This window comes from Trematomus bernacchii, unplaced genomic scaffold (genome assembly GCF_902827165.1).
Source record: "Trematomus bernacchii unplaced genomic scaffold, fTreBer1.1, whole genome shotgun sequence".
Taxonomy (NCBI): Eukaryota; Metazoa; Chordata; class Actinopteri; order Perciformes; family Nototheniidae; genus Trematomus; species Trematomus bernacchii.
Window position 1 is genome coordinate 437420 of NW_022987550.1, and position 25211 is coordinate 462630.

The 25211-nt window shown below is 41.0% G+C and overlaps 1 protein-coding gene across 1 annotated transcript; it reads left to right on the forward strand.

Annotated features, from left to right (window-relative positions):
- Positions 1-1390: 1390 nt before the first annotated feature.
- LOC117477039 (NXPE family member 3-like) lies at positions 1391-20647 on the forward strand. The gene is made up of 8 exons (XM_034123749.1): positions 1391-1601; positions 11555-11673; positions 12090-12110; positions 16261-16695; positions 16885-17180; positions 17761-17831; positions 18152-18358; positions 18442-20647. Exons 2-8 carry the CDS (start codon positions 11593-11595, stop codon positions 18990-18992), a joined length of 1662 nt encoding a protein of 553 aa, XP_033979640.1. The 5' UTR covers positions 1391-1601; positions 11555-11592; the 3' UTR covers positions 18993-20647.
- The last annotated feature ends 4564 nt before the right edge of the window (positions 20648-25211 follow it).

The window sequence follows — 25211 nt, forward strand, 5'->3', positions numbered from 1 at the left end:
ACATATACTGATATACTATGTAACATTTCTACATGGAATTGTGTGAAACGAGATGCTGACTGCAATGATCCACAGAATATATATTTTTTCTTGTTTTGATTGAGAAAATCACATTCTGTTCGTCAAATGATGAGCAACATTTGAAAACAATTAGTTTGGTAATTTCTATGACATTTGAATTATTCTGTAATGTAATGAGAGTTGTACTGTCCTATATTTGTTATGTTTCTAAAGACTTCTAATCAAATATTTTATTTTTTCTTTATTGCAATCTTTTATTTATTCGTTTACTTTTGTCTTTCCTACATTACGTATATGTTTATTTATGTAGCACATTCAAAGACAGCACATTTAGAATAAAGTGATTCACAAAGAGATCAAATAAAAACACAGTCATGGAAAAGAAGACCTGGTCCTATGAACTCATGTACCCTTCATCGATTCCCAATGTGTTTTCTAAATGTATTACATGATATTAACACGTTCCTTTACCATACCAATTCATCTGTTACTGATAAATAATTGAGGGTTATTAATTATCAATACATATATCTGGTGCCCTCTGTGAGGCCCAATGTGAAGCAGAGTTTTTTTTTAAAGAGATTTCATAGCCTAAACTTCAGAAGAACTATGTAATAACAAGTTTCAACAGGTTGCTCTTGTTAGCGCAACACAGAGAGTAAGAAATCCACTATTCCCCGTCACACGTTTAAAATGAGAAAAAGATTGTCTGAGACCACCCACCAACACCGGTGCACAATGGAAAGATTCCTGCACAAAATGTCAGAAACTGTTACAAGGAAGTTCTTCCGTCAGCACGGTCTGGACTTGGCTGAAGCTGCTGTCTGCAGGTCGACAATGTGATGGTCTTTGTGGTCATGTGACCCTAAAGAGTCCTGATGTTGTTTGTGTGGAATAAGGAGGGCAACGCAGGATCTGTGGAGGAGAACTGTAGGCACAGATGCTTTGGCACAAGCTGTTGTTGACAGTTCTGCTGTGAAAGTGGCCGTGTCAGACCTGACCTTTGCCTCACATACCTCTATTAAGCTTACCATTGATAAAAAGAGGCTACATTGGCTGTGAATGGAAAGGATGTATGTTTCCTTCTTTGTTGTTACAGACATGTGAAACTAGATAGAACATTCTGAACTTTTGACCTATACACACACACATTCTAGATGGTGCAATAAAAGCGTAAAAGTTCCAGCTACCACCTTGAGAGCGGTTACAGCGGGTATGAAGACAATGAGGCACAGGATGCAGGCGGCCTGTGCACAGATTTTAATCAACTTCCTGGGCCAGCGAATCGTAGAGACAAGCTGTCCTTATTTGGGGAGACGGCCTGACGCAGAGAGGGAGGAGGAAGAAGACTATAAAGAAGGAGGGAGAAGAAGGAACAGGACGGCTTGAGGACATTTGACTTGTGAACCTATTGCTATTGTATTTGGACTTGTCGTCTTTATTATTTTTTAAGGATTCTTTTTAATCCTCAATTTTTGTTAAAACCTTAATAAATCCGGTTTGTACTTTGTACACTTCGACCCAAACTCCTGGTCTCTCTCTCGTGGTCTCTGAAGGTATCTGCTTGGTCTTAGAGTGAGGTAAGAATACCCTTCCTTGGAAAAGGCTGACATTAGTTGATAATTTGGATTTAAATTGTTTAAGGGGAATAGAAACTCTGCTAAGGTTAAACTATAGTTTCACATTGGTTACTGTGGTTGATGTGGTTGACATATGCTCTGCTGATGTGGTAATATCACTGCTGTGATATTGAATATTTGACTCTGGCTGGTGATGTCACTGCTGTGACATTGATGTTTGACTTTGGCTGTGTTTGATATTACATTTGCATTGTTTTGATTGATATATTTGGGGATCAAGAGAGGGTGGGGTTAGGGACTGTGGGTTCTGAAGCTGCCCTAATTACCAGGGAGTCTCCCATTAACAGAGGGATTCTCCTCCAGGGGCAGTTTTGATACTGCTCTGGGGTTCTACCAGCCCACCAACACCTACTACACCATACACACCGTTTTGCTATCCTAGCGGTCGGACATCCGTGGCTGGAGTGCCAGAAATAGGGATACGACGAAAAAGGCATTTTAAACAGTCATTAAAAAGCAACACAATCTACCTGCATTGCAATTACTCTAAACGTGTAATAACGTGCTTTAACCAGTAGGTGGTTTGGGTTAATAAGTTGTCAAGTTTACAGTGTTAACCTGTTAAGCCCTGAGCCTATTTTTCAGGTCTCAGGCTCGAAAATGACATTCCCACAACAAATGACCATATCTTCCCTTCTAAAAGGGTTAAATTAATAATCTTTTTTCTCAAAGTAATGATAAACCTGTGAGTTGGATGTAGAAAAGTCAGAACAATCTAGATGTTTTTTATTTTAATGAGAAAATTCAGATTTTACATAGTAAAAAACTGTAAATGATAGTGTCCGTCCAAAAATTATTTTTTACTTATAGTGAAAACTACCCTTGGATGATGGTAAGGTAAACTAAAAGCTTTAGGAATCCAAAGTACAACATATAATAAGTACCCTGTATCAAGATTGATGCAAAACAAGTGACATTTGACCTTTTTAGAGAGGTTTAGCCAAAAAAACTCCACCTCTGAGGTGATTTGGGTGGAAATGTTTTTTTTTCCATATCTCTGGCCCCCCTTTGTCGATTTTGATGGTTGACACCTCTTTCTGACCGTTAGAGCCAATAGAATCGAAGGGGGATTCCCCCACACACACACACACGTTGTAAAACAAAAAATGGGGGCTTTGCGCATGTAGTTTTGCATGAGAGTGAAGCTATCTCTCGCTCTGACATCTAGAAACGGAAAAGCAGTCTTATTGCTCATGGATTATCAGAAATTATTTCAAAGGGACACAGACACATTGGATTAACCTATGGATTAACTTCATCAGCGTTTTTATCGTTTTAATGCCATTGAAGACCACTTTGGAGCAGACTACAGAGACAAGGTAACCATGTTAGCATTTTTAGCTTCCTAGCGCCACATGTTTTGATGTCTGTTTTTGTTTATAACATCGCAATTTCGTATAATTGAGTGATAATGAGGGTACCCTTCGATTCTGTGTCACCTCACGATGTGAAACGATGTCATGGATGTGGAGAAAAGATAAATAATAAGGTTTTGTGAGTGATTTTCGGTGCAGTAATCTGTTAGGATTTTTCGCTCGTTGCTCATTCAGAGGCTCAGCGTTAGTATTGTGGGGTTTAAAAAAAAAAAAAAAAAAAAACGTTTCTTCCCGTTACATGGATATAAAACATTCATAGTTTATTAAATGAACATGCCCTCAGACACTGTTTCCTGCAAGATGTTGCGGCAGTGCCCCGGTACCGGGGTCTCTCGGGCTTAACAGGTTAACAAAATAAACTAGAGAATGCAATTCCTGAAGAAATTGCTAGTGGGAATGCTTTATGCTGAAAAGCTGACGCTAAACTGCTATGCTGAAATGTAATGTGTAAGAAGAAAGTGAAGAATTTAGATTGAAATGATACATGAACACTGGGGGCTTGAATGTGTGATGAGTGAAGAAAATAAAGTAAAAAGGCTTGGAAAAGCAGCAGAATATTTGAACTGCAAACTTTTGAACTAACTTGATGGTGAATGATCTGTCGCCATGGCAACGGCATTTGATGACACCCCATAATACGGTTAGATGCGTTGATGGCTGCATCGTTACCAAACCTGTGAAGTTTTGGGCCGTTTGGAGCATTTTCACTGAAGTTATGAGAAAACCGTGTTTCATGGCGAGCATTGTGTTGCCATGGCAATGGCATTTGAAAAAACCCCATCATTGACGTAGAGCTTTTGAGGGCTGGACCGGTGATATACAAGCGAAGTTTGGGGGACAATCGGGCCGTGTGCATTGGACTTACAGCAACATCGTGCTTCATGGCGAGTGGTCTGTCGCCATGGCAACGGCATTTGATGACACCCCATAATACGCTTAGATGCGTTGATGGCTGCATCGTTACTAAACCTGTGAAGTTTTGGGCCGTTTGGAACATTGTGTGTGAGAGAGAGAGAGAGAGAGATAGAGTGTGTGTGTGTCTGTGTGTGGTAGAGAGAGAGAGAGAGAGAGAGAGAGAGAGAGAGAGAGAGAGAGAGAGAGAGAGAGAGAGAGAGAGAGAGAGTGTGAGAGAGAGAGAGAGTGTGTGTGTGTGTGAGTATGAAATGAACAGTTAGAACTGACTGCTGTCAGTTGGAGTGATGACATCATCGTGTTCCATTACACAGGTGTTTATAGTTGAGCTAACGAGCTCTGTAGAGATCAAAGGTTTGCATTGTACTGAATGAGAGATGATCCTCTTACATGTGAACGTTTTGTGGAAGAACGATAACAGATATCTGTGAAATTTCAAAACGTGAAGCATGACAAGGAAGTTGAGTATCTGAAGTAATAATAATAATAATGGGTTCCATTTATAAAGCACTTCATATTTGATTTCAAATCCCGAAGTGCTACAAGCAGTGAGCATGAACAGTATAAATAGACATTACACAACACGGTAGAATTAATAAAAAGCAGTAAAAAAAAATAAAAGGGTGGTAAAAAGGTCTAGGCAAAGGCTCTTTTGAAGAGATGGGTTTTGAAGCCTTTTTTAAAAGTCTCCACGGTCTGTGGTGCTCTCATGTGATCGGGGAGAGCATTCCACAGACTGGGAGCAGCCGAGCAGAAGGCCCGGTCTCCCATGGAGTTGCTGGAGCGGGTGGTCCGCAAGGAGGTATGGGGGGTGAGGAGTTCCTTGAGGTAGGGAGGAGCAGTTCCATGGACACACTGGTGGGTGAGGACGGAGACCTTGAATTCGATCCTCAGTTCCACGGGGAGCCAGTGTAGTGCTTTAAGGATGGGGGTGATGTGATCATATTTGCGCACCCTCATCAGGATCCTAGCAGCGCTATTCTGAATGTATTGGAGCTTCTGGATGCTTTTGTTAGGGATCCCGATGAGGAGTGCATTGCAGTAGTCCAGCCTGGAGGAGACAAAGGCGTGGACCAGCTTTTCGGCGTCAGACAGAGTGAGTGTGGGACGGAGTTTGGCGATGTTCCTGAGGTGATAAAAGGAGTTCTTGCACAGCTGTTTAATGTGGGCCTCAAAGGTCAGATGGGCGTCCATTTTAACACCCAGGTTGGTGACTATTGAGGAGAGGGTAATGTCCTGGCCGGAGAAGGTGATGGTGGTGATGGTGGATGACCGAACCTGGTGTGGGGTGCCAACTATAATGGCTTCGGTCTTGGAGCTGTTGAGTTTCAGGAAGTTTTGCTTCATCCACACCTGTATCTCCTCCAGGCAGGCAGTGAGTGTGGGTGAAGGCAGAGCTGCAGAGGAGGTAGGGTTGATCCTGAGGTACAGTTGGGTGTCATCAGCGTAGCAATGGAATGATACTCCATGTCGGCTGATGATAGAGCCAAGGGGGAGCATGTAGAGTGTGAAGAGGGTGGGGCCGAGAACTGATCCTTGAGGGACACCACAGGTGACGTTGTGGGTACCCGACTCTGCCTCGTGTAATTTTTGTGTACTTTCGGGTTAATAATGTGGCCTTTTTGGCAGTTTAACTAAAGGTGGGCGGCTGCTGCTGTGAAGAAATATCTGCCTGAAATTACAATGGGCTTTAATGGAGACATGTTGAACGTTTTTGCCACTTCTTGCCCTCAAGAGGCATTTTGTTTAATTATTTTGCTTAATTATTATAGTTATTTTTCAAGCTAGGAGATGTTTTCCTACGTTTGTCATGAAAAATTATGTCTCAAGAATGTAGGGTTTGGGAATTATGGCAGTTTTTTAAAAAAATATGAAGGCACATTTCAAGAATTCCAAGCTGTGACATCACACACTCTAATTAATGTTAAAATCTGAAGAAAACCTCTTTAACTCTGAACAATGTTTAATATCTCTAAAAGTAAGAATCACATTTAAAAGTAGTGTTACACAAATAATGTCAGAAAGATGTGTAACATTTTAAAGTTGGAATGAGGTTTCTGAGTGAAAGTATGAATGAACAGTTAGCAGTTGAAGTCGCATGAAGATTTGTTGAAGTCTGAAGAATGTCTCCATTGACTTCCATGTTAAAAATTGGATGAATTATGGGATGTATCTCTGGAATTATGAAAGTTATGAATGATAAAAGTAATAGCCATCGATTCCCGACCGAGCTGAACGTTTTGATGTTTGAACGGAGTTCATGCGATGTTGAATGTGGGAGGAGAAGAGGGCCAAAATAATTGGATGGAATAATAATAAGAATTTTGTCCGTAGCATAACATATAGTTGGAATGCTGTATCAGCATTCCCACTAAAATATACTGCTGTTTCCGGTTTAGTTTACGACGGATATATTTTGTTATTGTTTTGATATTTGTAACACAAAAGCGATGTAAAAAACCCACAGCAACACAGAAAAGATGGTCTTAACATGACACAGCGGTCTAGTAGTTAATAAAAAACAATAATATCAAAACAAAATATCACTACTAACTTTATTGTGAAATTAAAACAGAACGGTAAAAGAATAGTTTCCGGTCTATTCTGAAGCCCGATCTCTGTAGATAAATAAAGAACCAATGCGGTGCTTCCATGAGCGTCAAATACCGCCGCCGATGGGAATACATTGCAATCAGTTGAAAGCTCTTTGCGTCCGTTTATGAAGCTGAAGGAGCCTCGGCGCGTCCCAACTGCACGCCACGGGACCCTGACCAAGCGTCGCTCCTGGACGTTTAGGGAGTGAGAGTGTGTTGTACCAAGCTTCTGAATTAGCCCTGAGCGAACACACTTAGCACAAAACTCACGGTAGAAATACTTTAATACTTATCAGATCTGCACAAACAAGATATCAGCTAGCAAGCTGAGATCCCACACATTCTAGAAATATAAGTATCATCACTGTGCGATTGAAACTTGCGACAGGGATGATGGTAAGGTAAACTAAAAGCTTTAGGAATCCAAAGTACAACATATAATAAGTACCCTGTATCAAGATTGATGCAAAACAAGTGACATTTGACCTTTTTAGAGAGGTTTAGCCAAAAAAACTCCACCTCTGAGGTGATTTGGGTGGAAATGTTTTTTTTTCCATATCTCTGGCCCCCCTTTGTCGATTTTGATGGTTGACACCTCTTTCTGACCGTTAGAGCCAATAGAATCGAAGGGGGATTCCCCCACACACACACACACGTTGTAAAACAAAAAATGGGGGCTTTGCGCATGTAGTTTTGCATGAGAGTGAAGCTATCTCTCGCTCTGACATCTAGAAACGGAAAAGCAGTCTTATTGCTCATGGATTATCAGAAATTATTTCAAAGGGACACAGACACATTGGATTAACCTATGGATTAACTTCATCAGCGTTTTTATCGTTTTAATGCCATTGAAGACCACTTTGGAGCAGACTACAGAGACAAGGTAACCATGTTAGCATTTTTAGCTTCCTAGCGCCACATGTTTTGATGTCTGTTTTTGTTTATAACGTCGCAATTTTGTATAATTGAGTGATAATGAGGGTACCCTTCGATTTTGTGTCACCTCACGATGTGAAACGATGTCATGGATGTGGAGAAAAGATAAATAATAAGGTTTTGTGAGTGATTTTCGGTGCAGTAATCTGTTAGGATTTTTCGCTCGTTGCTCATTCAGAGGCTCAGCGTTAGTATTGTGGGGTTTAAAAAAAAAAAAAAAAAAAACGTTTCTTCCCGTTACATGGATATAAAACATTCATAGTTTATTAAATGAACATGCCCTCAGACACTGTTTCCTGCAAGATGTTGGCAGGGGAACCCAGACATCACACGACGTAGCTTTACGGAGCAAACATGGGAAATATGTCTTACCTGTTGCTGTTTCTGATCAAAAGTTGTGTTCAATGACATTCAAACAATAAAAACGCTGCTGAAGATTAATCCAATGTGTCTGTGTCACTTTGAAATGATACTGATAATCCTTCATCATATTTATGTCAATAACGGAGATTTCATATTAGCTGCTACGAGAGTGTATGACAGCTTCCGGTTTTGGGCATTCTGGCTGCGCATCACTCTATTCACCAAGGGGAAATGTTTAGATGGATTTTAGGAACTTCCCCTCGATTATTTTGGTTCTAACGGTTAAAAAGAGGAGTCAATCATCAAAATCGACAGAGGGGGGCCAGAGATATGACAAATGCACCCAAATGACCCGAGAAGTGTTGTTTTTTTGCTAAATCTCTCTAAAAGGTAAAATGTAACTTGTTTTGCATCAATCTTGATACAGGGTACTTATTATATGTTATAGTTTGGATTCCTAAAGCTCTTAGTCTACCATCCCATCATTCAAGGGTGGTTTTCACTATAAGTAATGTTTTTCTTTTGGACGGACACTATAATTTACATTTTTTTACTAAATACATTCTGAATTTACTACAATATATTGTAGGGCCATACCTATATAAAGTATATAAATATAGTTTTTTTTTCAAAATACCAAACATATCCTGCATTTTAGCCATGCCTCATTTCGCTCTATTTGCTCTTTCCAGCCCTGTTTTTGCAGGGGCTGATTCTGTGACGTAGCTTTAATGCAAATGAGCTGCAGCTGACCACGCCCCCCTGCAGGAGAGGGGAGCGTGCTTTGAGATCAGCTGCTGGGCTGTCAGAAGAGGGGGAGAAAAAGAGATCTCCGTCCTCCGTGTTTTATTATATAGAGTCGTTATTCATTTGTTTTAAAGCTCAATAAATAACAAAGAAGACCTTTGACCGCCACTTTTCTAATTTTGTCCGGAAGATTTAAACCTTAACGGACATGTTGACCGGCGGAAAAAAACCTAACTGAAACTCTGCCGCACGGTCCCCTCGTTCCTTGGAAGAGGCGGAGAGGTGGGTGTTTGTCATCTGCTGGTGGACTTTCCGGAGAGAATTACAGTGCTTGCCTCGACGGGGAGGGAATGCATTGAATTAAAGCAGCGGGAGGCACAAACGCTTGCCTCGGGGAGGGAGAAAGAAAGCCACAGCGGAGAATAAACAGAAGGGCAACCATGGCAACCATGCAAGGGAAGTCTTCTTCGCTGCTTTTGTGGCAGACTACAGCGCCACTTACAGGCCTGGCATATGTACTACAGCATCTCCAGCGCTTTCGAGCGGCAATGGCCGGCCGTGGCCCAACCCCACATTCCCCTGATAGGTGGAGAGTTGACCACTAAGCGGAGCACCACTTTTGTGACGTAGAAAATAATTCAAATCTGGATCAGTCTGTATCAGATCCGTTGCAGCGCTGTTTTTAGAGATTTGGGTATGGAGGAAAAGAGAGAGGGTTGTGTTTTGTGACACTTGGTGAGTTCCCTGGAACACCGGGGACACATATTCATGTATAAAAGACGTACAAAAGTGCATTTTGCATGATAGGTCCCCTTTAAGTAACTAAAAAGTTACTGTTCACAGTAACGCATTACTTTTTGGTGTAAGTAATCAGTAAAGTAACTGAGTTACTTTTGAAATGAAGTAATTAGTAATGGTAACTAGTTACTGGTTTTCAGTAACTAGCACAACACTGCGAATGGCGCATCACAGTCCCTGGAATATAGCATAACATGAATACTTTCCATGAGGGGACGAAGGCTGGGAACAATACAAACCTGCCGCTGTGAAAAAGTAGAGACTAAGGTCACACTTTTTACAGCGATAAACAAAAGGGGGGAACAAGGGCAGCTCTCTGCGTGCAGACAGGCAGGAGAGAGGCGCACAGCTGGATCCCTGACATCGCTCACTCTGACAAGACACTCAGTACAAAATGTGTCAGAGGAAAAAAGGAAACATCCCTCTCACAAGAGGGAAAAAGGGCCGCTCTCCGCGTGCTGAGAGGCAGGAGAGAGGCGCACAGCTGGGTCCCTGACGTCACTCAATCTGACAGGACACTCAGCACAGGGTGTGTCAGAGAGGAATGGGAGACATCCCTCAAATAAAATTGAATAAATGAACAGGGGGAAGACCAAGAAGCCGCAGTGCAAATGTCTTCCACCGACATTCCTCCGTGCAAAGCCATGGAGGAGGAAAATTCCTCTGGTGGAGTGCGCACTGATGTTCTCCGGGGGATCCACCCCAGATGAGACATATGCCTGCGACACAGCCTCACACACAGCCAGTGTGACAGCCGTTGTGCAAACAGAGGCTGCCCGAATGAGCGCTCTCTGTAATACACAACCAGGCGCTGGGAAGGGCGCAAAGCAGCCGTGCGCGACACATAGCAGGACAGCGCGCGCACGGGACAGAGGAGATGAGATGTGGCTTCCTCCTCCGACCTGTGAGGGGGAGGAAAGAAGCCATCCAAGGTGATCACTCTTGACCTAAAAGAGCTCATGATGACCTTTGGCATAAAAGCCGGGTTAGGGTGTAAAACAGTTGAACTGCCATCTCCTTGGATCCGGAGACATGACGGAGCCACAGAGAGAGCAGACAAATCACTTACCCTTTTCGCTGTTAGAGCCAAAAGTAATACTACTTTGGCTGATAACAGTTTAAGGGGAACCTGATCTAAAGGTTCAAATGGGGCTTTGCTTAGTGCGCGTAACACAAAAGCCAAATCCCTCTGAGGCGCCAGTGCGCGTGACCCGCCAGTGTGCGTGACACAGGTCTGAGTCTCCGTAGTCCTCGCATAAAACGGCTTGGTGGCTGCTGATCGCTCCCTCCGCCTGGGAGAAAGTGTCCGGCAGTTCCCCTAGGATGCCACCTATCGCCGGTAGCGCTGTGGAGAAGGGGACCGCATGTTCGGCCGCCAAGCTGGCACCTTGCTCCGATTCTGTCTCCCCCGTCCGGGGGAGAGGAGGGAGGAGAGAACCGAAGGAACCGTGGAGGGAGGCGGGGTAGGAGTCGTCCGACTCCCGCCCAGCACTCGGCTCCAGGGACACGAGGCCCCCGTCCGCGGGCTCGTAAGCCTGGATGGGCCAATCGTCCTCCTCGGCCGCAGCAGCGAGAGCGTCCGCTCTTCGCTTCCTGTCGCCCGAGGGGCGAGTCCAGGGGCCGTTTTTCAGTCCCAGTCCCTCCCTGATAGATCATCCCATACTAAAGTGTAGGATCACACTAAGACTTTCTTACCATAATCTCCCAAGCTATGCTAAGGTAAGGCCATGCTCTCTAATACAGTAGGCCTATTTGGGGTTTCATTTTATTGGTAACATAACACTAAATGTTGCCTTTAACCTAATATCAATGTGTATTCTTTTCAGGTTCTTGCATTTACTTTGACTATTTCAATTGTTATGCTACTTTAAACTTCTCGAGAAGATTGACAAATAATCAGTCATTTAAATCATGCATTCAAAACTGCAAATAAGAGCAATAAAATATACATTAAGTACCAAAAGTAAAAAGTAATTATTATGTAGAAATTTGAGTTTATATTTAACAATATAATTATTCTTGTAAAAATAAAAGACATGTTTCTAATGCCTCAGGTAAGAGTGACTCTAATAAAATGACTTTATCTTTTTCTAATTATAATTTATTCTATGATTACATTTTGTATTAACCTGGCATAAATGTTTTATCCTTTAATCCTGTACCAAAGGAAGTGGTCACAGTGTCAGGCTGGAGCTGGACAATATCATGAAGGAATCATCTTTTAAAGGAAGAACATGTTTCACCATCGTTCTCCTTCTGCTCATGGCTTTCTTAATATTCTTCCAGGTGAGAACTGTTATCTGGGATCACTAATAGGGTTGACTTATTGTGACATGTTTAACATTAGTCCGATTGTTTTAGGAGACATGCCCTGCAGGGACACAGACAAACATGAGGGCACACAGTTAGTGTAAAAGAAACAGATTATGTCTAAATGATGCTACACGTATACTTCAACAACAACAACAACAGCGCATAAATATGAGAGGATGCATTTTTCTGAAATATAGGTACGAATTCTTTGCAAAGTACATTCAGGTATTTATTCTTTACATATGCTTTTATTCAATTGGAATAAAAAAGCATATTGTTTAATAAATAGATAATATAAAATCCATCAAATTCCAATTTCTGAACTGCAGGTATGAATTGAATTCCAGAAATGTTTTATATGTGGCTAAAACGAATGTTTCCTTTTTCAGCTTAACATATGGGACACATTGGTGAGTTATTTTTGGATGTGTGTTGTGCATGAGCCATCCACAGTGTATGTTATATGTTTGAGTCAGCCTGTCCTCCTACAAAAAACGACCATATAGGCCGATTGTTCAAGTCATTATTACGACCCAGAGACACGTTTTAAAGTGCATGTTGTTTCTTACACGACCACTAGAGGTGCTCTAGTGGTCGTGTAAGAAACAACATGCTTGATTGCAAACGTTTATTCACAAATAACCCTCTCTGGAAAATCCTAAATTATGGAATAGTTTTGCCATTAAAATGCTTTTTGATTTGATTTCTAGCGAGAAGTGTATATTGTACTCTTAGAAACCACGTCCAGTCGATGTGTCGGATCTATAGTTTGATAGATATTACGAAGATGAGGTCCCCCTCCTGATGTTCATTGATAAGCCTGAAACATGCACTTGTCAAGGTTCAGAGGCACATTTTGCAAATATGGCAGTAGCCATCGATCATCTTAAGATAAGATAAGATAAGATATACTTTATTGATCCCAAGTTGGGAAATGTTTTTGTTACAGCAGCATGTACTACTTAGTTCTACTCCACTACAATTCAGAGGTTAACCTGGTATTTTTACTCCACTACATTTATTTTAGTTACTTTGCAGATTCTGATTAATGATTTGAAATATAAACAACACTTAAATCAGACTTAAGTTACACCTGAGTCAAATTCAGGGAAGGTGATTGTACTTTGTCAGACTTAATATTTATCTGTGGATACCCCCAACGTTTCTTTTCTTATTCAAAAGAAGACCTTAACTTAACCTGTTCCACCCTGAGCCTGTTTTTCAGGTCTCAGGCTCGAAAATGACATTCCCAGAACAAATGACCATATCTTCCCTTCTAAAAGGGTTACATTAATTATCTTTGTTCTCAAAGTAATGATAGACCTGTGAGTTGGATGTAGTAAAAGTCAGAATCAATATAGATGTTTTTTATTTTAAAGAAAATTCAGATTGAACATAGTAAAAAACTGTAAATTATAGTGTCCGTCCAACATCTTTTTTTTACTTATAGTGAAAACTACCCTTGGATGATGGGTTAGTAGACTAAAAGCTTTAGGAATCCAAAGTACAACATATAATAAGTACCATGTATCAAGATTGATGCAAAACAAGTGACATTTGACCTTTTAAGAGAGATTTAGCCAAAGAAACCCCACTTCTGGGGTCATTTGGGTGGATTTGACCTATCTCTAGCCCCCCTTGCTCGATTTTGATGAATGAAAGCTCTTTATAACCGCTAGAGCCAATGGAATCGAGGGAAAGTTCTATACACACCAACACGTTAACAAATGACGAGTGAGAGTGACGCGTGACCAAAACCGGAAGCTGCATACACTCTGGTGACTACCATTAGCAGCTAACTTTTTCTCTCCGATTTTTACATAAAAATTGAATTATGGATTATAAATAATTTCTTCAAAGGCACAGGTACATTATCAACCTATGGATCAACAGTTGTAGCCGCGTCTTTTTCCATTTTAATGCCATTGAACACGTCTTTTGACCTAATTGACAGCTACGGTGAGACGATCTCCCGTAAAAGCTCCGTAAAGGTACGTGTTGTGATGTCTGTGTTTGCTTCCCCTGTCGCAAGTTCCGATCGCTCAGTGATGATACTATACCTAAATAATCTGTGGAGTCTCAGCTTTAATCGGATATATTGTATGTGCAGCTACGATAAGTAATAAGGGTATCTTTATCTTGAGTAGTGTGCTAAAGTGCATTAGCATTTTTTCGCTTAGTGCTAATTCAGAGGCTTGGTATTACCCTTGTGTTTTGTTTTGGTAAAAATGGTTCATATCTTCAGTTGGCTGAGATTCTTCCCGTTAATCTGGTGCTACACATGAATAGTTTCATAAATGTTAAGAAGCCCTGAAACACAGTCTCGAAAAAAGACGGTGGGGGGGGGGTCCACTGGGGGGACCGTCATCCTTAAGAGGTTAAAGTATTCTTTAATGTTTGAATAAAGCCTCATTAGTTTGTCTGTTTTGCACTTCCTCCTATTAATATCTTTGGACGTCCTGCACTAAACTGTATTGTAGAGATCACTACAGTATCTTCTTGATATTATCTATTCTATATTTCTATCATTGACCTTCTACTTTCCCCCTATGAAAGTATGTACTCTTAATATTTTTTTCATCAAATATAACATAATTTCAACCAAATATAACATAATTTCAACAGAAAAACGCAATAACGTTTTTTAACCACTAGCTGTCCCTTTCTATCAGCTGTGCACCGTTATGGTGTAAATATAACCTATCTACCAATTGGATCACATATAAAAGTCAGCCGAATTAATGTTGATACTGCAAGGAGACGTATTTTGTGAAAATAAATGTAAGATGTTGTGTAATTGCTGATATATTTATGATTCACGTCACATATTCAGTTTCGGCTGCACTTCTTCCTGTTTGTCCAGAAGTCTTCTCATCAGGGCTCTATAAATAAAGAACTACGGCAGATGTGTAATATTTAATGCAGCCAAACCGTGTATTACAATGCCGTTATGTGATGACTTCCAAAGAGAAAAGCAAGAACACTCGGAATAAAGTATTATTTTATTTTTCCGATTTCATATCACATAAACACCATATCCCAACGTGCATTGCGTCTAAAACATACAGGATTATGGGTATAATTCGATGTTTTCCAGGTTTTCAAAACCTCTGAAAAAAGAAATGTGTCTCTCAGAATCGAAAGAGAAAAACCTATGGGAAAAACACAGAAGCATTGTACACAATTTAAACCAATTAATGTTGTATAATTAACAAGGATAAACTGATGTTTTTTAGTGGATGAGTACTGCAGATATCACTGTTAAATCATTTGATCATTGGTTTTATTATGAAAACGCAGAGACCGGAAATACTGTTTTCAACCTTTAACTGTACATGGAAGCTACCGCATATACACGTTCTCCTGTCGAAACCTCAAATCATCTTCGTAATATCTATCAAACTATAGATCCTACATATCGACTTGACGTAGATTCTAAAAGTACAATATACACTTCTCGCTAGAAATCTAATCAAAAAGCGTTTTAATGGCCAAACTATCCTACGATTTAGGATTTTACAGAGAGGTTTATTTGTGAATAAACGACCATCTGTAACGTTTGCATTCAACGGGAGCACTAGAGGGTGAAAACTTTAAAACGTAATTATAGGTCGTATTAAGCGCTTGAACAAACGACACATTTGGTCGTAATAAGGGCTTGAACAATCGGCCCATTTGGTCGTATGAGTTGGAGGACTTGTTGGTTTGAGTGTAATGTGTTAGCACAGGTGTTGCTGATTAAATCAGATTTTCTGCTCAAACCAACATTAAAGTGCAGACATACGGAGAACATCAGATCATTTATCTACAATCACAGTTGAGTTGATGGCAATTGCACGAGGCATTACAGGGGTAGAAGAGATGCAAATCCAAAGGATTATTCTTTGTTCAGATTTAAGTTCAGCAATAATGCCACTTCATTACATCTCATCGTAGGCAGGATATTGTGAATGACATTTATGAAACACCATAAAGATGAAGAAATAGAAATATCGAGATAACATTTATGTGGATAACATCATACAGAGGAATGAAGGGAAATGAAAATGTGACACATTAGCAAAGCAGTCTCTTAAACACGAGTAAATAATCAACATTGCACTCAGTAAATCTAAGGCAAATAACATAGTGAAAAATAGAACATCATTAAGGAGTGGCAACACAATTGGGACAAAAGAAACACAAGAAGACACCTATATGCACTGCAGCCAAAAATCAGTCAGGACACTTAAAAGAACCATCAATTTGGAAAATGTGTTATCAAGGCTTAGATTAGGACATACTAGACTGAACAAAACATGACATTATTCATAAGGAAAACATCTTTCTGGATGATATGAACACTGCCAGGTTGAGGAATCCGTAGAACATGTAATTCTGCAGTTTGCCAAACACAAATCAAGAAAGAGAAACTTTGAAGACAGAAATCAGGAAGCCTGGAATGGAGCAAACATTACACAACAACATCTCTTATCAACCGCCTTAACAAATATTCATAGATTTGTTGCATTTGTTTGACGTATCTACGTAAACTTCTCTCTGTCTCTCAACCCCTTCAAGTTTCAGCCTAAAATGAGCTCCACCATCTTCTACTCGAAAGCTACTACTGAAGTCCGCAGCATCTGCAACTTCCCACCATTGTCCCCTAAGGATGCTCTGGAGGAACGCCTGCTACTAGAATCTGTTGCTTGGCCTGAAACTCCTGCATTGCAATCTCCTCTTTCCCTGGAGCTGACCAGTGATCCAGCTCACAGCTCTTTCACCATTCTCCCAGCGAGAGGAGGAGGACAGTGGCACGTAGGGGATCAGCTGGAAGTTAGCATCAGCATCTCTGACTTCAAGGGACAACCCAAGAAGTCTGGGGGGGACTTTTTATTTGCCCGGCTGCACACCCTAAGGCTTGGTGCAGGTGTAGCTGGGAAAGTGGTGGACCATCTCAATGGGAGCTACTCTGCTGTCTTTCCTTTACTCTGGGAAGGAGCAGCTCAGGTTGAGGTGATGCTTAAAACTATATTTGTCTATGTGATTTTGCTGTAGGCGTGTCATTTGTCTTCCAACTGATTACTCACAAAGCCCCACCCCCTTTTAACTAATGTTGATACGACTTTTTATTTCAGACAAAAGCAGAGTCTAGCCACCAATTGTACATTTTCAACAAAAACTCTTGTTTTCTATCCCAATCAGGTGACGCTAGTTCATCCCAGTGAAGCTATCACAGTGCTGAACAGGTTGACGAGTGAACAACCTGACAGGGTATTTTTCATAAGCCTCTTTCTCTCAGGCTCAAGCTCTGAAACCACCATCTGTAACATCTGCCTGCGTCAAACCAAGCAGCCAATCTGCGACTTCACCGACCCTCGAACCGGCGACCCTTGGTTCTGCTACAAGCCAAAGAACATGAGCTGTGATGCAAGGATCGCCCACAGCAGTGTAGGATACAAACAAACGCTCAAGGCCAAGGAGGATGAGCTCTTTCAAGGGTAAGGAAGCAAAGAGACTGGTCATTTGTGTGACTTCTTATAAATACATACATCATGTGTTACCTATTTATCTCCTTGGCTTGAAGTTTCAGAAGTTTGTCAGTACAGGCAGTTTAGATTCAAAGATAATATAAATGTAACCACTCAGTCTGAATCATAGTTGACCTTCATGTTTGATAGGATATAAATCTGGATTTTCAATTTGATAATGTTGTTTATCTGTACACATAACATCTACACATGTCTGTACCTCCTCGGAGAAGTAACTCGTAAGTCTTAGCTCTGATTATTTTATCAATTCATAGTATTTATAGACAGCTTTGGTCAAATACAAATTATGCCGTAAGGCTTAGTTCTAAGGTGTGAACCTTCCAAGTTCACACAAGGAAAATGTAGGGTGGCAAAAGCTGCAGCAAAAGACCCCTTATATCAATATAATGAAGATAAGATACAGCATGAAAAGTAGACCTTCTAAACTGTTTACCCCAGGTAAACCTCCATGCCATTCCACAACCATGTAGAAAAGCTGCATTTGGGATATTAATGTTTATTGTAGTATTGTGTGTGTGCTTTTCTTCAGTCGTGTCAACTTGAAAGTCAGCATTCCGGCTTCAGGACCTGCCGGTGTCACTGTTTTACCAAAAAAGGAAGGTAAGGAATGCATTTATTACTGAATTCACGATCTAATGTGCTCCATGTACAGATGATGAAAGTGTAGGGGCAGAACAAAACAACAACTCTTTCTTTGGGTATCATTCTTCTGTTGAGAGATGTATTTAGCAGGCCAATTTGACAGGAGCAAAGGGAGCATGGAGCTCTCAGCTCAAACTTTGTCAACACGGCACAGCTGTTGCAGTGTCTCTCAGGAGTAAGGCCATAAAATGTTCATACATTCAGTCTATACCTTGATTTGGTTAAGGTCAGTAACAAACGTAAAACAACCCCCCTATTATCCTTCAACTTTCTCTCAGGTCAACCAGAGGTGGAGAGCAGCATTGTGAACTTTCAAGCCTCTGGCTATTACTACCAGGGTTTATGGCGAGCACTAGATGGCACCAAAGTTCGCCAATTCACCGGCGCATCTGCCATCACTCAGTGTCTAAAAGACAAAGTGGTCCACCTGTATGGAGACTCTACCATCAGGCAGTGGTTTGAGTTCCTCAACGCAGCACTACCAGGTAACTAATCCACAGGGATTTCCGGCAACAGTTTCATTATGTTCACACTGCATCTTAATCTGTTTCCTCTGTAATACCTTTAGATCTTAAGGAGTCTAACCTGGGCAGCTCGAGGCAAAATGGACCTTTCCTGGCCTTAGACTATGAAAACAAAATCATGGTGACTTTCCGCCTCCATGGTCCTCCTCTCCGTTTTATTGGCTCAAATGAAGAAATTCGTTACATAGCCAATGAACTAGATGACTTAATCGGGGCTCCCAACACTGTTGTCGTTTTTGGCATCTGGGCTCACTTTGGTTCTTTCCCCATCGAGGTGTACATCCGGCGGCTACAAAGGATCCGCAGTGCGGTGGTACGGCTGTTGGACAGGGCTCCAAAAACGGTGATCATCATCAGGACTGCAAACCCCAAAGCTTTGTGGCTTGATGTGGTGATAAACAACAGTGACTGGTTCTCGGTGCAGTGTGATAAGGTGCTAAGAGCCATATTTAAAGGACTGAATGTTCATCTGATTGATGCCTGGGAGATGGTCCTTGCTCACCACCTGCCAAACAGCCTCCACCCACAACCTCCTATTATTAAGAATATGATGGATGTTCTCTTCTCCTACACATGTCCTCTAAAGGGCGGCTAGATAATAATAATAAAACATTTTATTTATCAAGCACTTATTCAACAATTACGCCAATTGTAGTGTATATCATATTCTTTGCAAGCTTTTGCGGGCCACATAAAATGAGGTCGTGGACCAATTTTGGCCTGCGGGCCTTGATTTTGACACCCCTGGTCTAAACAATACATTGATGTTTTCAAATGTTTTTTTTTAAATGAAACTCAGCGCAAGTTCTTTCAGGAAGACCGGGTATATCAGAGGTCGCGTTAACCGAATATTTTCCGTCTATGACGGAATTTTTCCAAGAATGACGGAAAAATCTGAAAGCAGTCCGTCATTTTGACAGATTAGAACACAACTCGGAACAGCGCCAAAATGTCCACCAGCGGCCCACATTATATTACATCCTTAGTGGCCAGGTCGACTGAGGGAGAATGTCTATAAATATATATAGATACATTTTCATAACAAAACAATGGGGTTGCTAAGCCGTTGCTAGGCCAATTGTTGGAGTTGCTATAGCAACTCCAAGCTACCCCCTGGCGCCGCCCCTGCCTCGTTGTTTAACCGGCTTTAGCAATCGCAAAATGTCACTGAGTGTCCGAAGCTTTTTTAATAAGCCCAGTAATTGTGATGGTGTGAATAAACGAGGTGAAAAAAGAGGGATTGATGCAGTGGAGGACGAAGGACAAGCCAGTAAGACTAAAACTGACAACGTTCAGCTAGCCAAAAAGTTTGCCCTTCCCCTGCCCTATATGCTCACGGCTGCATTTCCCCCTTTAGATATACGATTTCAGGATCGGGGTCTAATCACCAAAGACTTAACACTTATCATATGGCATGTGTCAAGTTGAGAGATATAACAAATTATAATACCAGCCTTAATATTAAATTATATCCAACTCAACTTCAAAAGTCATACTGTATATTCATAAAAATATACCTCAGAAGATTTGAATGTGTTTTTTAAGGAACAGAAACCGGTTATTTTGATGATGGTAGGATGTTTATCAAAGTATTGCTGTAACACTGTTAATGTATTACACATAAACAAGATGCTGTTTTGTCATCAGAATTGGGTTCTGGTCTGGTTCAGTGTCTCTGGTTCCTCTGTAGGTCTGAGAGTCTCTCCTGACGACAGAAACTGAATGCAGAACAGCTGCTGAAATCAGTTCAGTGTGTTCACCATCACACACACATCTGTCTCAAACTCAGACACAATACATTTTTCTGATTCCATCCATATGGCTAACATCATACTTACAAATAAATAACATTTCTCCATTTACATTTGCTTGTTCTATATTTAGCTGTCTTGTGTAGGTTCAGAGAAACGTGTGATGTTCTTCGGGGTAACGGTGTGTTTCCTCTGGTCTCCTGTGGTGCCTTGTATCCTCTTTGAGCAGCGTCAGTGTTTGCTGCCATAAACTGATTCTGAATCCAGTTTGAAGCCACATGTTTACCATATGCAGTGTGGTATAAAATAATCAGAAATACTTTCTTTGTTTTGATTCAAAAGATGACGTATTGTTTTTATAATGGTACGAGACATCTGAAAACCAATTGCCTTCTTTAGCTTCCTCTTGAATAATACTGTAATGTTATAAATATAAAACTGATCTTTTTCTTCTAATGTTTCAAATTATTTTGAATAAAATATTTTCTTTTTATTCTGAGGCTAAGCTTTTGTTTTGTCATAAAGTAAAACTAGCACCAGAATCACTTCACACATCTTCTAACACCCCCCCTACTGGTTATACTACTACATATATTTTGAAGGATTAAATGCTAAAACATATTTGTGGAGAATATTCAATAACTCTACAGTGAAGTGCTAACGACAACACTTGGAGGCTCTCCTTTTGGTTATAGTTCAACACTTATTTTGAACATTTAGCATTATTATGGTGGTTTTAAATAATAAATGAGTCCCCTGTTGGACAGTTGTGTGTCACTTTAAATGTGTTAAGTGTGTGTGTGTGTGGTGGGCTCAGCATAATGTGTGTGTGTGGTGTGTGTGTGTGTGTGTGTGTGTGTGTGTGTGTGGTGTGTGTGTGTGTGTGTGTGTGTGTGTGTGTGTGTGTGTGTGTGTGTGTGTTGGAGCTATGTGCAGCTCAAGGCATATATGCCTGTGTGTATGAGCTGTGTTGCGGCACTATCCGTGCTGAGTGTGCTGTCTGGCTACCTGCATAAAGTCAAGTGCTCGGCGCAGTTGTCGGCGAAATGTCGCTCCTCTGTTTTCATTGAAACAGCTCCTTATATCCGTTAGCTCAGCTAGCTAGCACCAGATGCTAACAACAACACGTAAGGTGTGCTTCGCTCGCGCCACACATACACACACCCTCCCGGTCCTCCCGATGGCCAGTCCGGGCCTGCCGGTGAGCGTGGAAGTGTGGTCTGCCACAAGCGGGCAACAGGAGCGGGACTGTCAGCATCAGCTTGTAGATGGTATTTTAAACTTGATGCGCTCTGAAACTACGGCGGCCGAGGACAAAAAATACACATGCGTTAATCGCGTTAAAATAATTAGTGGCGTTAATTTTTTTTTGCGTTAACGCGTTATTAACGCGTTAACTTGACAGCCCTAGTTAAAATACACATTTCTTTGTATTTTATTTCCACATTTATTTATTATTTGAATGTATTTATTCATACATTTATTTATACATTTATGTTTCTATCAGTTTATACTTATGCCATGTTCTGTCCTCCATACTAACCCCTTCACTGCTGTTCAATCCACCTTTAGTTCCACATCAGTTATTAGATTGGGTTTCACATGACAGATTATTAACCCTTAAATGCAGTGGCGGCTGGTGGAAAATATTTTAGGTGGGGCTGTGGAAATGGTGATCAAACAATACTAGGGGGCCTTTTTTTGAGAAAAGACCCCCTAAATTATGACTTCTGGTGATGTTAGAGGGGGGGGGGAGGACAATTTGAGGCTTAAAAATATGAGAAGACTGATCAATACCTCCATAACTTCAGTGTGGTTAGCTATGAATCTTCCAAAACTTCCAAACACCTTGTCCTGGACATAGTTTCTACAGTATAAACTGTGCTAACAAGCTGAGATTCCAGATTCTATAAATATAAGTATCATCACTGAGCGATCAGAACTCGCGACAGGGGAAGCAAATACAGACATCACACGACGTAGCTTTAGGTAGCAAAACACGGAGATATGCTCACCTTTTGCAGAATAACAATTCTGATCAAAAACGAGAAAAAAGCAGCTGAAGGTTAATCCAATGTGTCTGTCACAAATGATTGATGATCCATAATTCCATTTTTATGTCAAAAACGGAGTTTTCATTAGCTGCTAATGGTAGCTTCCAGAGTGTATGACAGCTTCCTGTTTTGTCTCCTTGGATACGAGTCCAAACAACTCACAGACTGCACCGGGCGCTCATGTAGGAGCCCTGTGACCATCAGATTTGACGACGCTGATTGGCTGAAATTATGTTTAAAGATAGCAACAGTTGGCTTCTGCTGCACTTGCTGCACTCTCGTCTGGGCGCTGTGCATAGCGCCCAGACGAGAGGGAGTAATGATACACGGGCAAGGCCAGGCAGGAAACATGTGACTTATCAGTAACTTTAGACATCGTAACACAATTTTAAACGAGATTTTATTGTAGATTATACATTTTACTGATACCAATTATATAATATTTACCTTGTTTATTAAAAATAAAAATACAAATGAAAAATATATTTTTTAAATATATATTTTTTTTATTATTTTTATTTTTAATGTGGGAAGAGGGGGGGCGGCGCCCCTAGCGCCCCTATGGGCCGGCCGCCACTGCTTAAATGTATAAGCTCACCCTTTGAATCAGTGATGAAGTAAATGGAGGCCCAATTCCAAACCACACCCACTCCCCCTCCGTCTGAAGTCACACTCACAGCTGAACGAGGCCCCCTCCTTTCAGACGGAGGGTGTAAATACAGCAGCAGCTTTGGAGCAAACTCCCCTCTCTCTGGCAGCAACAGGAAATGCCGTAACCCTTCGTAACAACGGTTTCAAATCAGCATCTCTTGGATAAAACATTTGGATAAAAAAAAAAAAAGAAAAAACTCCAAAAATCTTAAATTGTGTTTATTTTTTTTGTAAACCTCTTTTAGTTTTAAAACCTTTTAAGCTTCTTATTTTTTTTCAACAGTCTGTAAATATACACAACTTTATAATATAATGCACACATTTACCATTTTCTAGACTACACATGGGTATGATCCTGAGTTAAAAACAATACGAGGGAACAGGAAGTTGTTAACATCTGTATGAAGATATTAAACATCTATCTTGTTGTTCAGTTATCAGTAAATGTTGGAACTGTTTGTAAGCAGCGTGTTTCCTGACGGACACACACACGTTGGTCGGTCAGGTGGAGCAGCAGGTGAAGTCAGGTGATGCAGACTCTCTTGATAAAACACTCCCCCTCCACACTCGTTGGTTTGGAACTGCACTTAAAGGTCTCCTATTGTACTATTTGTAAGCATATATTATAGGTCTCAGATATAAAAAACATGTCTCTGAAGGGTTTTGCTATCCGTTTAGTAGAGTAGCAGTGTATCTGGATCTTCCTGCTGGCTCTCTCTCCTTCTACAGAGTCTCCTCTGACACACTGGTCCACCTCCACACCTTCAGAACCACATTCACTGAACCTCTCTATGCTGGGTTTGGGTCAGGGTTCTCGTTTTGTGTTGATTCCTCTTCGGTGTCTCTGTGTCCTCTGCAGGTCTGAGAGTCAACATGTTCACACTTATATATACATATAATGGTATACTATGTAACATTTCTACATGGAATTGTGTGAAACGAGATGCTGACTGCAATGATCCACAGAATATTTTTTTGTTCTTGTTTTGATTGAGAAAATCACATTCTGTTCGTCAAATGATGAGCAACATTTGAAAACAATTAGTTTGGTCATTTCTATGACATTTGAATTATTCTGTAATGTAATGAGAGTTGTACTGTCCTATATTTGTTATGTTTCTAAAGACTTCTAATCAAATATTTTATTTTTTCTTTATTGCAATCTTTTGTTTATTTGTTTACTTTTGTCTTTCCTACGTTACGTATACGTTTATGTATGTAGCACATTCAAAGACAGCAAATTTAGAATAAAGTGATTCACAAAGAGATCAAATAAAAACACAGTCATCGAAAAGAAGACCTTATATTATTCCAAAGAGTTTGATGCAGGCTAAATGCTGACCTCTGCTGGTCTACTTCTGGTACTGCAGCTACTGTTTGTGGAGGAATTCAAGTGAAGACAGGAAACACCTTTCTATCAGTCTTTGAAAGTCAGTGTATTGTTTTTTTTAAATTAAAATTAATGCCTGTATCTGCAGTAAATTAACAGAAGTACTCATTTCAAGCTGAAGATTGGTTGTTGTTGTGGTTTAAACATAACCAAGTGGTTAAGAGGGGTTGATGAAATTGCCTCTAACTGTATTTATAGTCAAATCTATAGCAGATTTGACTATAAATAAAGTCATTGGAATCATAGAGAAATACATTCTTTAACACAGATCAGAGGAAGAGTCTTTTAAAGGCTCTTTATTTGGCTACAGCTGTTTTCATTGGAGTAGACAGGTGTTGCTCTTCCTCCTCTGACGGCTCGTCCCTGATACACCGGTTTCCCCGTGACTCTGAGGTGTTTTTATGAGGGTGTGACGGCGTCCTCAGATCAGACGCATGCAGACACAGGACAGACGAGGACGAGCTGAGTTTCCTCCACACATGAAGAGAGTCTGTGAGTGGACCTGGAGAGAGTCTGTGAGTGGACCTGGAGAGAGTCTGTGAGTGGACCTGAAGAGAGTCTGTGAGTGGACCTGGAGAGAGTCTGTGAGTGGACCTGGAGAGAGTCTGTGAGTGGACCTGGAGAGAGTCTGTGAGTGGACCTGAAGAGAGTCTGTGAGTGGACCTGAAGAGAGTCTGTGAGTGGACCTGGAGAGAGTCTGTGAGTGGACCTGAAGAGAGTCTGTGAGTGGACCTGGAGAGAGTCTGTGAGTGGACCTGGAGAGAGTCTGTGAGTGGACCTGAAGAGAGTCTGTGAGTGGACCTGAAGAGAGTCTGTGAGTGGACCTGGAGAGAGTCTGTGAGTGGAACCTGGAGAGAGTCTGTGAGTGGACCTGGAGAGAGTCTGTGAGTGGAACCTGAAGAGAGTCTGTGAGTGGACCTGAAGAGAGTCTGTGAGTGGACCTGGAGAGGAGTCTGTGAGTGGACCTG